Genomic DNA, 12,500 nt, shown 5'->3' with positions numbered 1-12,500 from the left:
AGGAAGCTTTTTCTCTCTCATAGATTCAAACTAGCTATTACGACATACAATATGTTGCGCATTAACAGTACCATGCATAGATGAACGTAACTTCTTTTGATAGCTCAACAAACATAATGGCTATTATTGCAGATTAGTTTAAGGATTGAATTTCAGGCTGTTATTAGACTTTTTGACTCTAAAAGAGAGCAAACCATAACAAATTCACTCTAAATTGGTGGCTGTTTACTGTAGTGAATTAATGAGTAGAAACAGGTATATCAGTGGTGCATTTTTTTCAAAGAAGTTCATTCACATTTGGAAGACTATCTGCATTCAGGAAGGCCACAGATCTCATGAACAGAAAACAACATGGGACTGGTTAATGCAGTTATCCAGAAGGATAAGCATATCAAAGTGCAATAGTGATTCGAAAGTCATAACAGAAAATTCTTCAAGAGAGGGCCCATATTCTTCCATGCAATAATATTGATTGTGACAACATAAACATGATGTTTCATGATGTAATTAACTCTTGTCAAAGTTTCATTTTGATCAAAGCAAGACATTTGATTCTGTAGCTATTTTCAACATTTTTCACGACCAAACTTCATATAATGCATAGTTTTAATGGGATAGTCATACAACAGTGGAACAGATTGTCAGATAAAATCATGTGTTAAATGTAATAAGCTTGAATTATTTTCAAAGCAGTCAAGAGAAATTCTTGGAAAATCAAGAAATCTCATATGACTATAAAACAAAAATACAAAGGCGCTGTGTGAGTCCTGCAAAGAAAGAACAAGGTCAAGCAAAGACGACCTTTTGTAACATGTGTACTATGTATATCATAGTAAGTAAAAGGTCGCCAATAGTGCGGATCCGGTTTTCTAGATTTTCCTCTAAAAGTTGAGCAATGTGGAATCCCAGAATAATTAGAATTTCCATATTAAGTTTCGTTGACAAACATAACACGATTGTTTTAACAGAAATTCACTACCCTTTTCCCATACCTGAAAGACATCCAATGCACTAAGGAAAGATGCAAGTCTTGACAAAGATTGTTTGCCACTGCCTCCGACGCCAATGAGAAGAGCATTTCCACGAGGTGATTCTAGAATTCTGTTGATTCGACACACATGAGACATGGCGTCTTCAAAGAGCACTAGGTTCATTACTGCGTTCAGTTCATTGTACTGATCCAGGGCATCTGTAAGAATTTTGTTGATGGTGGGCCAATCTTTGATGAAGTCATACACAGAATCTCCCAGGCCATTGGAAAAATGGCAACAGATCAGAGGCTTTTCCATCACAAGCTCCTCTTTCTGGTCCTGCAACGAAGTTAATTTAGAGCATTAGAATGATAAGTCAAACAATTATCTAGGCAAAAGTAGTCCTTGCAACATTCTGGTTGATAGAATTGGATTTAATCTCAGTTTCTGAGTCGAGAATTGATAAGAAAAATAGCTTGTACCATATAATTTAGTCTATTTTTGGGGTACTTTCCATCAGATTTCATAAATGATATTACATTCAAATTAAATCATATATACTAATAATACTATAATACAATCACCATTTACTCATGTACGAGAAAGCATTGAAAAGAAATGGCTCTTACAGTTATCTGACATAGCATAGCATTGCAATTAGGTATCTCTTTTCTAGTGTACAATATGAAGGAGATCTGAAAAGTTCTGATACTTGACAAGTAGCATGCAAAAAAATGACTATATGAACTTAATTTTTAAACATTAGATTCTACAGCATGACATGTTCATGGTTTGAAGAAGTTTGCAGATTATTTGTGAAGAGTTTGCTTTATCTTTTCCAACTGTTTACCATTGGGCACAAGAATTCAATCAAGGTAAAGAACACGTGTCTGACAACCCACGTTGAGTTAGTCCAAAGTCAGCAGTGAACGAGAAACATCATATTAAAGAAAACTCAAGAGAAATAATCAGACGTTCAAATGACTCCATTTATATAATTGACAATGACCGTCTTCAAATGAAAAAGTGTGTTCATGATAGATATTCCATTCTACTGACCGAAGATCAAAAACATTAGAGGATATATGAATGCTCAATTTATTTGAACTCAACGGACTCAAAAGGATTATTATAGATTTTGTTACAGAGAATAGGATTTGGGTACCCCATTTTAGCATTCCGCCAAAACACATGCATAGAATGTGGATGACCGGAAAAGAGGATAGACCAGTTGTTTTATTTTATGATTATAGGGCAGGAAACGAATCTTCTCTGTTGTTTTTTTTTTCGAGTACAACAGACCGCTTGTGCTTGATAGAATATTAAGGAACACAACAATAACTGCCTCATATTACACCCAAAAGATACTATCTCCAGTAAAATCTGCTGCTGATGACAGACTTAATGTTGGAACATCTTGCTCATTGCTCCTCATGGCAATATCCCCCTTCACAAAACGAGGGCTACAACAGTGTCTACAGCAGGCTGGAATCCTAGCTTTACCACGCCTAGCCTACAGTCCTGACTTAGAACCATGTGATTTTTGGTTATTTGATGTCTTGGAAAAAAAACTTGCAGGAAGAAATGTTAAACACATGCAAGTTCTTGCAAATGCCATCAATTCAGAGACCTCTAAGTGAACATCATTGTTCATCCCAGAATTCATTGACAAGACTGATTCTTTCCATATGGTAAATGGTAGAGTATATTGAAGATCTGTGAAATTTTCAGATGTGTAGATGTTCGTTATTGAGATAGAGCACTACTATCAGAACTTTCCGATTGTCCCGGGTATAATAAAATCATGTTATAAATTAAGCATGTGGAAGGTAATTTATTTTAACAAACTGGTTGCAATTGAATAAAAAAATTGATCTCAAGGATGCATGGGAGAAGTAAATTTGGATCACTAAAGTTCGTTCATTTGATTTAATATTTTTCTATATATCTACATACTATCAAAATTTTGCTAACTACAATTATTCACTAAAGTCGCATCACATAACTTTCAAAACATTTGAAAAAGAATTTATGTCGCTTTAAGGCAGTGTTTTTATTTTAAAGTACATCTGCTATATAATTGTTCACGTTAGGGTCTGTAAAACTCTGCGGTCAAGGTCACAAAATAAAAATCAAAGTGGTTCCACCTGGATTCACACACAAAAAGCCATCATCTCACCCCTAAGAGGTATTTGTCCAATTCACAAATTTAATAAAGAAGAAGTGTACATTCCATCAAAATTCTATGTTTCACCATTTTGATATATTTAATAATAACGAAGTTATCACTTAAATCACCTCAAAGTTCTTTTTCAGAATGTCCACTTGGATTTTATCATACAGCTCAATATCATTGCGGTCCACAAGCTTATCTCTATATACTCTGTTAGCCTCATGAAAATACAATCGAACCAATTGAAGAGTCGTCTTACATGCATCAGCTGAAGCAAACAACATTCCCTTGAGAAAATATGAAATAGATGACAATTAATTTCATGGCAATATATAAAGTTATAAAATAAAACCACGAAATAAAAGAATAACAGTGCTCGACTTTAATGTTAAAGGAACGGTCTTTCTACGGGAAGTGTGTGTAATCGTGATTGTTGTTTATGATTGTGTCTTGCTTCATACTTCCTGTGATGTTTTGGTGTTGGGATTATTATGGTGGTCTGAAGTTGCAGGGAAGGTGTTTATCTTTGTGTCTACAGTACTGTAGAAGTAAATAATGATTCTATATCAATATATTTGAATTACTATTGACTCCTAAAGATCTGTTTCATATCTTTTACTAGGGCAATCTACGGGGGGAGAAATCGTTATTGTTGTCACTATTATTCATAATTGTGTTTGTTGATAAGAAATTTGATATATTATAAATAATATATATATATATATATATATATATAATATATATATATATATATATTATATATATATATATATATATTATATTTATATATATATATTATATATATATAATATTTATAATATAATATATATATAATATTATATATATATATATATATATATATATATATTATTGCTGTTATGTTTGTATAATTGATCAAGTAGTGTATGAGAACCGCCTCAAATGGTATTAAATCGGGACGATTTAAATGCTAGAAATTAAAATATAGCCATAGGTATAAAACTATATATATATAATTGAGGACAATAGATTTAATAGTCTCTTAAAGCAATGAAAAATAGAATTTCACATTACTGGTTATTTCTTTTTAACTTCAAAATTAGTTTGAAGCACCTGATTCACCCTAACATAAATACAATGTGAGGAGAAGTATCACTGCAGATTTTAGTGGAGAGGAAGAAAAGCCAAAATTCGCCCTGGTTGTGCTTGCAAATTTTAACGATTATTTCTTTAAATCATATTTATCTCTATGCATTATCTGCCTCCTTCTTGATCTTAACTTTCATATTTTGATTATGGGTGAAAGTTATTTATGCAGGTAATTTGTATTTCCTATCGAATCAAAACAAGTTAAACTATTTACAATTGTAAAGGTAAATAAACATAAACAAATCAGAAACATTTTTAAAAAGACCCTATCATCGGATAATTATTTTAAAATTAACTATTAGCAAACAGTGTTTATAGAAGCTATTAATATACTGCCATACAATGATTATTGTTCATTTTGTTCAGAACATTTTCATTTCATGTACCAATAGATTAATATGACTCTCATCTTTTTGAGACGTCTTATGCCTGAGGCTTTTAGAAGGTCTAAAGTTTAAGACTCTTAGACAAGTCTATTAATGTTTGTAGTAAAAGTTTTTTGACTGAACGAAATAAAGCGTTTTGTCATTGAATGTTAGTTAAATAATGTCACAATTTTAGCTTTAAAATAAAAACAAATTGGACATTTATTTCGATTGACTTTATGAACAATTATTTAAAAGAACCAAATAATACCTGAAAAATATTTGACATATCTCTCAAATTAAAGATGTAATGAAATTTGATGGCTGTAGGCAGAAAACTGGAGCACATCTTGGTCTGAAAAGCGATTGCACCTTGTACCAAGATAGAGCAGTACCGTTGGACGATGTTATTAAAGTTTTTGGTGACCATATGCTGACTAAAGATTCCCGAATAGATGGCTGCTAAAGCATCTTTGGTTGGAAGACTAAGTGCAAAGACACAAAAGTGACGCTGATTTGGAAAATGAGAGAAATAAATGGTTGAATTATTTTTATTTTTAGGAGTTGATCTATGTTAGTGATACTTCCAAGCGGCTATAAAAATAGATTAAACATGATATATACAATTTGCTTGCAAAATCTTCATTTTTATTTAGAAAAAAATAATATCAAACACCTTTAATCCTTTCCATTATTGACTCATTTTACTTTGGAAGATGTTTGTTCTCTTCATCATGATATAATACATTAAATGCGGTAAATATGCACATTTAATACCAAGGACAGCATATTGAAATAATGAATGCGTAATGACAGCATAATGAAAGGAAAATATAAACTATGGTAATTACCCAAAAGAAAATATACCACCTTGTTCCATAAAAGCAAACGATAAAGTCCTGAAGACAGTTGGGCAATTTAAATATCTTGGTACCATCATAACAGCTGATTAAGGTGTGAAGCTGAGATATAATGCCAGATTGGTCAAGCAAAAGCAGCCTTCCAAAACATGATCAACATTTTTCGAGACAGACACATATGTTAAACACTAAAAACGAGGCTTCTGCAATGCTCAGTTGAACCCATATTGACATACTCATGTGAAACATGGACACTTGTTTTGATGTAGAAAAAAGGTCCGTTGATCAATTGTGCTCAAACTTTCAGCACTGGTACTCAATGATTTGATATTTAGTTTACAGTTTACACATTTTCGATACAACAAGCAATTCATGAGTTATGGCGTTACTTACTTTAATTCTAGGACAGCTCTTGTAATAAAAGGCTTTCATATTGTCTTTTCATATATAATTATATGCTGTTTTCTCACCTGTAATCGTGCATCGATTGTAAAACTGCCAGCCGTTGGGTTCATGCAAGAAACAAACTGAGTGTTGTGAATTTCCTTAAGAGTTAACTTTTGTCGATCATACCAATGGGCATGGTCGATACAGGCTCTCACCAAAGTGTGGGGCTGCACAGTAAAATACTTGTCAACCTATACAAATTATAATTTTAAGTACAATATCACAATTGTTAAAAAGAGTGATCAAATCACTAAATAGAATAGACAATTTGGTGAGGCAGATGACAAAAGCAAAGCGAACCAAAAGACACATAAGTAGCCCTTCAATAGGCCCATGGAGCTTAGTCTATCCCAGTTCTATAGAGGGAACAGACAATAGCAAATGCTTGCTATCTTTTGGATGGATACACACACACACACAAACACACACACACACATATATATATATATATATATATATATATATATATATATATGATATATATATATGATATATATCATCATCATCATCATCATCATCAGATCTAATATGCCCAGCTACTCAACCACTGCTGGGTGGACAGGGGGAGGGGGGGGGGTCAGAAAAAATCTTGACAGCAACCAGGAACAATCTCAGTCCCTTTGCGTGTGAAGCGAATGCTCTACCAATTGAACTATCGGGACCCTCAAAGACAGCACACGCAATCTTAATTATTATATTTCAATATTATAAAAAAACACCTCTGCTCTTCCTATCAAATCCTTAAATATCTTTCTTAGTGATTTCAGTACACTTATTATTCTAAGTTTTAAAGTTTTCTTTGTTCAATATTCAAGATGTTCAGAAATCTTCTTGGGTTTGTGAAATTAAATAATCAGTAATACACCTACGACATTTAAGTACACTTAATACATAAATAGTGGATGCTCAAGTCTTTGTGACTGATGTTTGTTTGAATGTGCAATGGGATGCATGGGAAGTTCCAAGATCAAAAACGACTTAATTTGTAAACATTTTTGTTAGAAAATCAAATCTGATTTTTTTTCATCAAAATAGATTAAAAAAAACAAAACAACAACCTATTGGGAAACCCTTATTCTCTTTTCTTTTTTAGGAAAAAAAAGACATGAGTCAGGAAATATTTACATCCGCCTGTACCTGGATGCAGAATGATATTTTGACTCACTGGTATTATTCTTAAGGACAAATCGTTAAACCTCTAACAGAAAAACAAAATAAAGGTGACCCACAAACTAGATTCAGAAAACTGAGGCTCAAGAGAATATCATCAGAATTAGTATATTTGTGGGGTTTTTTTTGGTTAAAGAAACGAGTCTCACCTCCTTCCCCCTTCCTCTCCGCCCAAGTTTATCCCGGTTTCTATAGCATGAAAGTCACAACAGCAATAGCTGACTACCCTTTTGATAAGATGCTAGTCTATTGCAAAGTACTTTTCACCAGATCTAACAGACCCAGTTACCCAATTAATGCTTGGTGAACAGGTGAGGGTAGGGGTTGGATCTGAAAAATACCTCGATTTCAGCCCCTCTGCATGTGGAGCAAGTGCTCTACCAATTGAGATTGGGACACCAAACAGGCACTTTATTTGGCTGAAATTTTAAAAGTTAATCTTAAGATTGAGTTTTGAGCATAGAGTTTACCTCAACACAATACCATTTTGAGTGAATAAGTCACACATCAGAATTAACACGAATAAGGATATTGGTGGAGTATAATGAAAGGATTCTTGAACTGTTTTGCTTAAAATGTCAAACCGACTCCCAGTGCAGCGCTCCCGAATGTTGCGCCATTCAAAACTTGAAATACAAGAGTTCAAGACTCCTTTATTATTTTGTCATCATCTTAAACTTCTCCCAGTCTGCAAATGTTTACTATAATCATAAACTTATTCCAACATTATTATGGCTAGTGCAATTTAATGGTTTTACCATGCTCAAGGACTATCAAAATACTTCATATATAAGCTCAGAAAGGAAAATTGACAAAAATCCAATTTATAATGTACAAGTCATCTATTAAACGTCCTTAATTGTACTTGTATTCTTACAAAATTCATAATTGCATACAGCCAATTAGTCAAGAACATTGCCTAAAAGGACGCTCGACATCAACTGAGTTTTTGTTACAAGATGGGGCACCATACTTCTAAGCCTACAAGTATAAAAGCATAATGAGTTGGAAACTGAAGAGAAAATGTCAAACCTCTGGCATATTCATATCGTCAACAAAGTAGACGAGCTTTCTTGTTCCAGGTGGACCATAATTGCGACCAGCTTTCTTCTCCAGAGGTTTTTCAAGAATGTTTTGCAGCATTTCGCTGGTTGTATAGAAGTTAAAGGGCACGTTGGCTATCATGTAATCGTCTGACAATGACTGCAGCTTGTTCTGCATCAGTACTGTCTTACCGGTCCCAGCACCCCCAACAAGCATCACAGGTATTCGAGTTGATATTAACATGTCAATAAAGAAACGGAGTCGAATAGTCTCAGCCGTATGCACAATGGTTGCCTAAAATAAATATAAATAAAATATAAATACGGTGTTTACACAATCATCACATCTTTCTTAAGCGTTCTGTTTGTACCACCACTCTAACAATATTCATCATTACCATTAGGTAAGAACTGATTCTCATCTGATTGAGTTGAATTCAACACCAGTGTTGTAACATTGGAGAAGACACTTCACACACATTATACCACTTGACTCAAGTGTGAATAAGTACCTGTCCATAGGTACTGCAGAAGATTGTTAGAGAATTAGTGAAAAAAAAAATCACATAATTGGTGAATTGAGATAAATACATAGATATATGCTAGCTTGATGGAAGAAAAAATTAAGTATTCAGAAAAACATTGAACGTTGTGAAAACATGAAAACGTGCTTAATAAATATTTTTATATTTAAAAAACAATAATCTAAAGCCAGTTATTAACTCGCAATTGATTTGTCCTTTTTGAAAGTCCCCATCAAATATTAAAATGAATCATATTTATCAACCAAATTGTATGACAAGCAATGATGCAGACTGATTTGTTACAAAATGAACTGTATTGATTTGCCAAATGAAATTAAAGGAAAACGCCTGACTTTGTTTTACATTTGAAACTAAAATCCAACGTGACTTAAAAAAAGAGACGAGGACTCAGATGTCAATTTATTTTCTTGTGATTGTGGGTCGTGAAATTGAATCCACCAAAATATGGAAGCCTCATGTCAGATTCTATCAGCTTATGTTTTATGAAAAACAAATGGCGACGGGCTTTTTAACTGAATATATTTGAATGATCCATATCCGTAGATTAGGTAATAAAAATATTTACATTTTTAAATGAGTCTAAAAGCTTTCAGAAAGAAAGAAAACTGAGTGGCAGGGGGGATTATTCATTTTGTAAGACTTAGCTAGGCCAAAACATTCGTATCAAAATATGATTTAAATTTTGTAATATTCTGTTATATCCAAAGGCTGACTTATTGATAACTAAAAGATTGAAAGGAAACTTTTTCAAGCCTATAAAGTAAAGGTTAATGAAAATCTAAAATAATCAATTAATACATTTGCAGGGTGAAATTTCATCATTGAGCTCAAATAAAAAAAAAACGAATCCATATAAATATTCAAAAATTTAGATATAGGTATATTAGTATCATTAGATTATTTTTTAATTTGATTTTCTGGAAAATAAAACAAACTTGTAATGGCATTTCAAAAGCCAACTTATGTAATGTAATGAACAATTGTAAGTTGTCGACGTAAATCCCTGTGGTCGTCCAGGTGGAAGCAGTGGAAGTTTTCTCAATATTATGATGTACTTTAAGACATATGAAATAATAAAGATATTGACAATTCCCTAAACACTTTATTTAGACAATTCAAATTTCAATATGCAATGTTTAAAAATAACATTTAAACTTATTTAGAGGAAAACAACTTTGGTGTAAATCAAAATTGATGAATACTAAAGCCAATTTCTGAATTCTAATCATAATCTAAAAAGATCTGCCAATTTTGGAGGACATGAATATGATTGCCCCTTACCATCACACCGAAGAATAATTGGGAAATACCATCAACACTTTGTGTTTAAACATTCAAAATTGACAACATAGTGTTTCATTTGTCTTAAATTAGTTAAGCTGACGAAAAAGATATCTTGTAATAGTGAATGTAATAAACCAACTGTTCGCAACATAGTACCATTTTGAGGCGAAAAGCTATGTGGTCTTGTGGTATGGCCCACACTTCTGACCGGAAGGTCCTGGGTTCGAGTGGTGCATAGTTGAGTCCTTGGAAAAGAGTCTTTATTCACATTTTCTCACTATGCACAAGTGTAAAGTGTGTACCTGGCCATTAACAGCACTGACTCTGTTGGAAAAATTGCAAAATCGCCTAAAATGCATCATGTCTTTTCTCTCCATGGTCAGAATTTTTGTTGGGTTGTAAAGCACTTTCAGCAAGTTGAGTGAATATTGCGCTAAATAAATGCTCATTTATAATAACATAAAGAATACCTGGAGGGGAAGATCGGGGTCAAATTCAAAAGGAGGAACTAGACTTGTCCATGGTTTAAAGCTTCTTGAGTTATTGTCAATAAAATAGTCAAAGACAGTGCCGTGAGATGGGAATTTGATGGTTTTGAATTCCGTTACCCACCATTTATTGAACTCCACACGGTGGTCTGTTAGCTAGAGATTATAAAACCGTTGGTAAGACAGGTTAATAAATTGTGATACGAGCAGGTCATGATAGAGCCATTGAAGAAGAGTGTAAAAGTAAATGTCAATATATTGATTGAATAAAAGGGTTATCATTACTTTGGAGACAAGAGTATCAACAAGGATAATAGACCAAACACTGTGAAGACAAAAGGAGCAGACCCTCTTTTTATGTCACACAATAATCGCCCTCTTGTGTTCATAATATAATTCTACACACAAAAGCAGCGTTAAATAGAAAAATTATAATCCGTGCACATTCTTGTAGTGCAAATAATGAAGTGGCCTTAATACTGACATCCCTGAGTTTCATTATCATGATATTCGAGTTTATTCCCATAAAGACAAACTTGGAAGTTATTTTAGTATTTGGGTGTCTGATGATAAAATAAAGTAAGAATATGATGTTTCTTTACTTTTAATCCATCTAACATAGGTACAAATGGAAGCATTTTGTCCTCGCACTGTTAGATTTAGAGGTTTACAATTTTTAACATTTGACTGCGCCCATGGAAGTGTCATAGCCTCGGTCATTTCTGAATGTAAGTTACAGAAAAGCTGTGAAATTGTAACTGTCGGCTTGCATGGGTCGAAACAGAAGTTGACAATATGTAAATAGCATTTACCTGGTCTTGGAACATGGAACCTCCAAATGCCCAAACACAACAGAAGACAAAGTAGATTTCATACAGTTCTTTTGGAGCATCAGCAGGAACGTTCTCTTCCTTGAGCAGACATTCCAATAAATACGTTAACATTTGAACATGGGCAATTTCCGCTATTGGAGTGATCTTTTTGAATCTTCCCCTTAGTGTATCCAAGATATGGGGTACGTATTTGTCAAACAGAATGGGAAGATTTGACTTCTCCGTCTGTTTATCCCTCTTGTCAATCCAACTCTGAACATAACTGGAGAATGCAACATGGCCAAGAGGTATTGGTTTTTCCAACATTACATTAAATCAACTGATTCAGAGGGGAATTTTAAACGTGTGTTTATGGGTCTGTATGAGAGAGAATGTGAGTATTTGTTTGGTGGTAGTGAAATTCAATTGAAAGTCTAAATAGAATGGTAATAGCTTTTATAAATAATTATCTTTAGTCTAAAAGTACTTGCTACGCTAAGATATTCGGTTTTTATCACTTTTTACTTGTTCTTTTTTTCTGCATCTTGTCTATTAATGTACATATTTATGCATGCATGTATCAATTCATCGTTATATCATTTACTTTCATCTAAGCTAAACATTGACGTAATTTCTAAACTACGAAATCATCATGAGTAAATATTAATATATTTTTTAAAACGCATTCTTACGGATTCCAACCCAAATCGTTAGGGTTAAGGAATAGGATGCCGGCCCTTGACACTGTGGCAGGTGTGGCAGTCCGAAGGTTGCTGATTTCAAACAAGAGACGCATGGACGGTGTCATAGTAATACGTTCATTGCTGGCAAGAGTAAGGACCTGATAGGGAAATAATAAAAGTTTCGTTTCACGCACAGACAATGAGTTTAGGCTAAAACAAACAGTGCTAATTTCATTCCTTTGAAATTAACATACCAATCAAAGTCATACCTATGTCCGTGATAGAAGTTAGAGGTTGCCTCTGTTAATGAAGTAAAATGAGATGATTCTTTCACTCTAGCTTTTAACCCTTGCCAGCTAATGATTTTTGTGGTAATCTTTAAGCGCACCAGATATTAGCATTATTTCACAAGTATAAGATTGTATAAGATTGCGTGATGAGAATTCAATGACACTCATTTATAAGCGCAACAAAAATAAAAATGTTAACGTTTAAAGGTTTAATCTCTTGTTTCTTACCAAAAAGAAAAAA

General features: G+C 33.3%; 1 protein-coding gene across 2 annotated transcripts in view; it reads right to left on the bottom strand.

The window, feature by feature from the left end:
• LOC144972845 (dynein beta chain, ciliary-like) overlaps positions 1-12,500 on the bottom strand; it is a 137,355-nt gene that overhangs the window by 41,295 nt on the left and 83,560 nt on the right. For both annotated transcript variants that reach the window (XM_078914556.1, XM_078914555.1), the window contains exons 44-51: positions 11,979-12,127; positions 11,287-11,569; positions 10,457-10,630; positions 8,147-8,452; positions 5,968-6,135; positions 4,909-5,148; positions 3,270-3,431; positions 993-1,310 (exon numbers count right to left, since the gene is read on the bottom strand). In XM_078914556.1, the coding sequence (XP_078770682.1) occupies positions 993-1,310; positions 3,270-3,431; positions 4,909-5,148; positions 5,968-6,135; positions 8,147-8,452; positions 10,457-10,630; positions 11,287-11,569; positions 11,979-12,127 (1,800 nt within the window). The remainder of the gene's footprint in view (positions 1-992; positions 1,311-3,269; positions 3,432-4,908; positions 5,149-5,967; positions 6,136-8,146; positions 8,453-10,456; positions 10,631-11,286; positions 11,570-11,978; positions 12,128-12,500) is intronic.

The sequence above is a fragment of the Berghia stephanieae genome, chromosome 5 (genome assembly GCF_034508935.2).
Source record: "Berghia stephanieae isolate SIO BIC M18660-M18661 chromosome 5, UCSD_Bste_1.3, whole genome shotgun sequence".
Lineage (NCBI taxonomy): Eukaryota > Metazoa > Mollusca > Gastropoda > Nudibranchia > Aeolidiidae > Berghia > Berghia stephanieae.
Note: the sequence above shows the minus strand (reverse complement) of the source record. Positions and strands in the feature narration are given on the sequence as shown.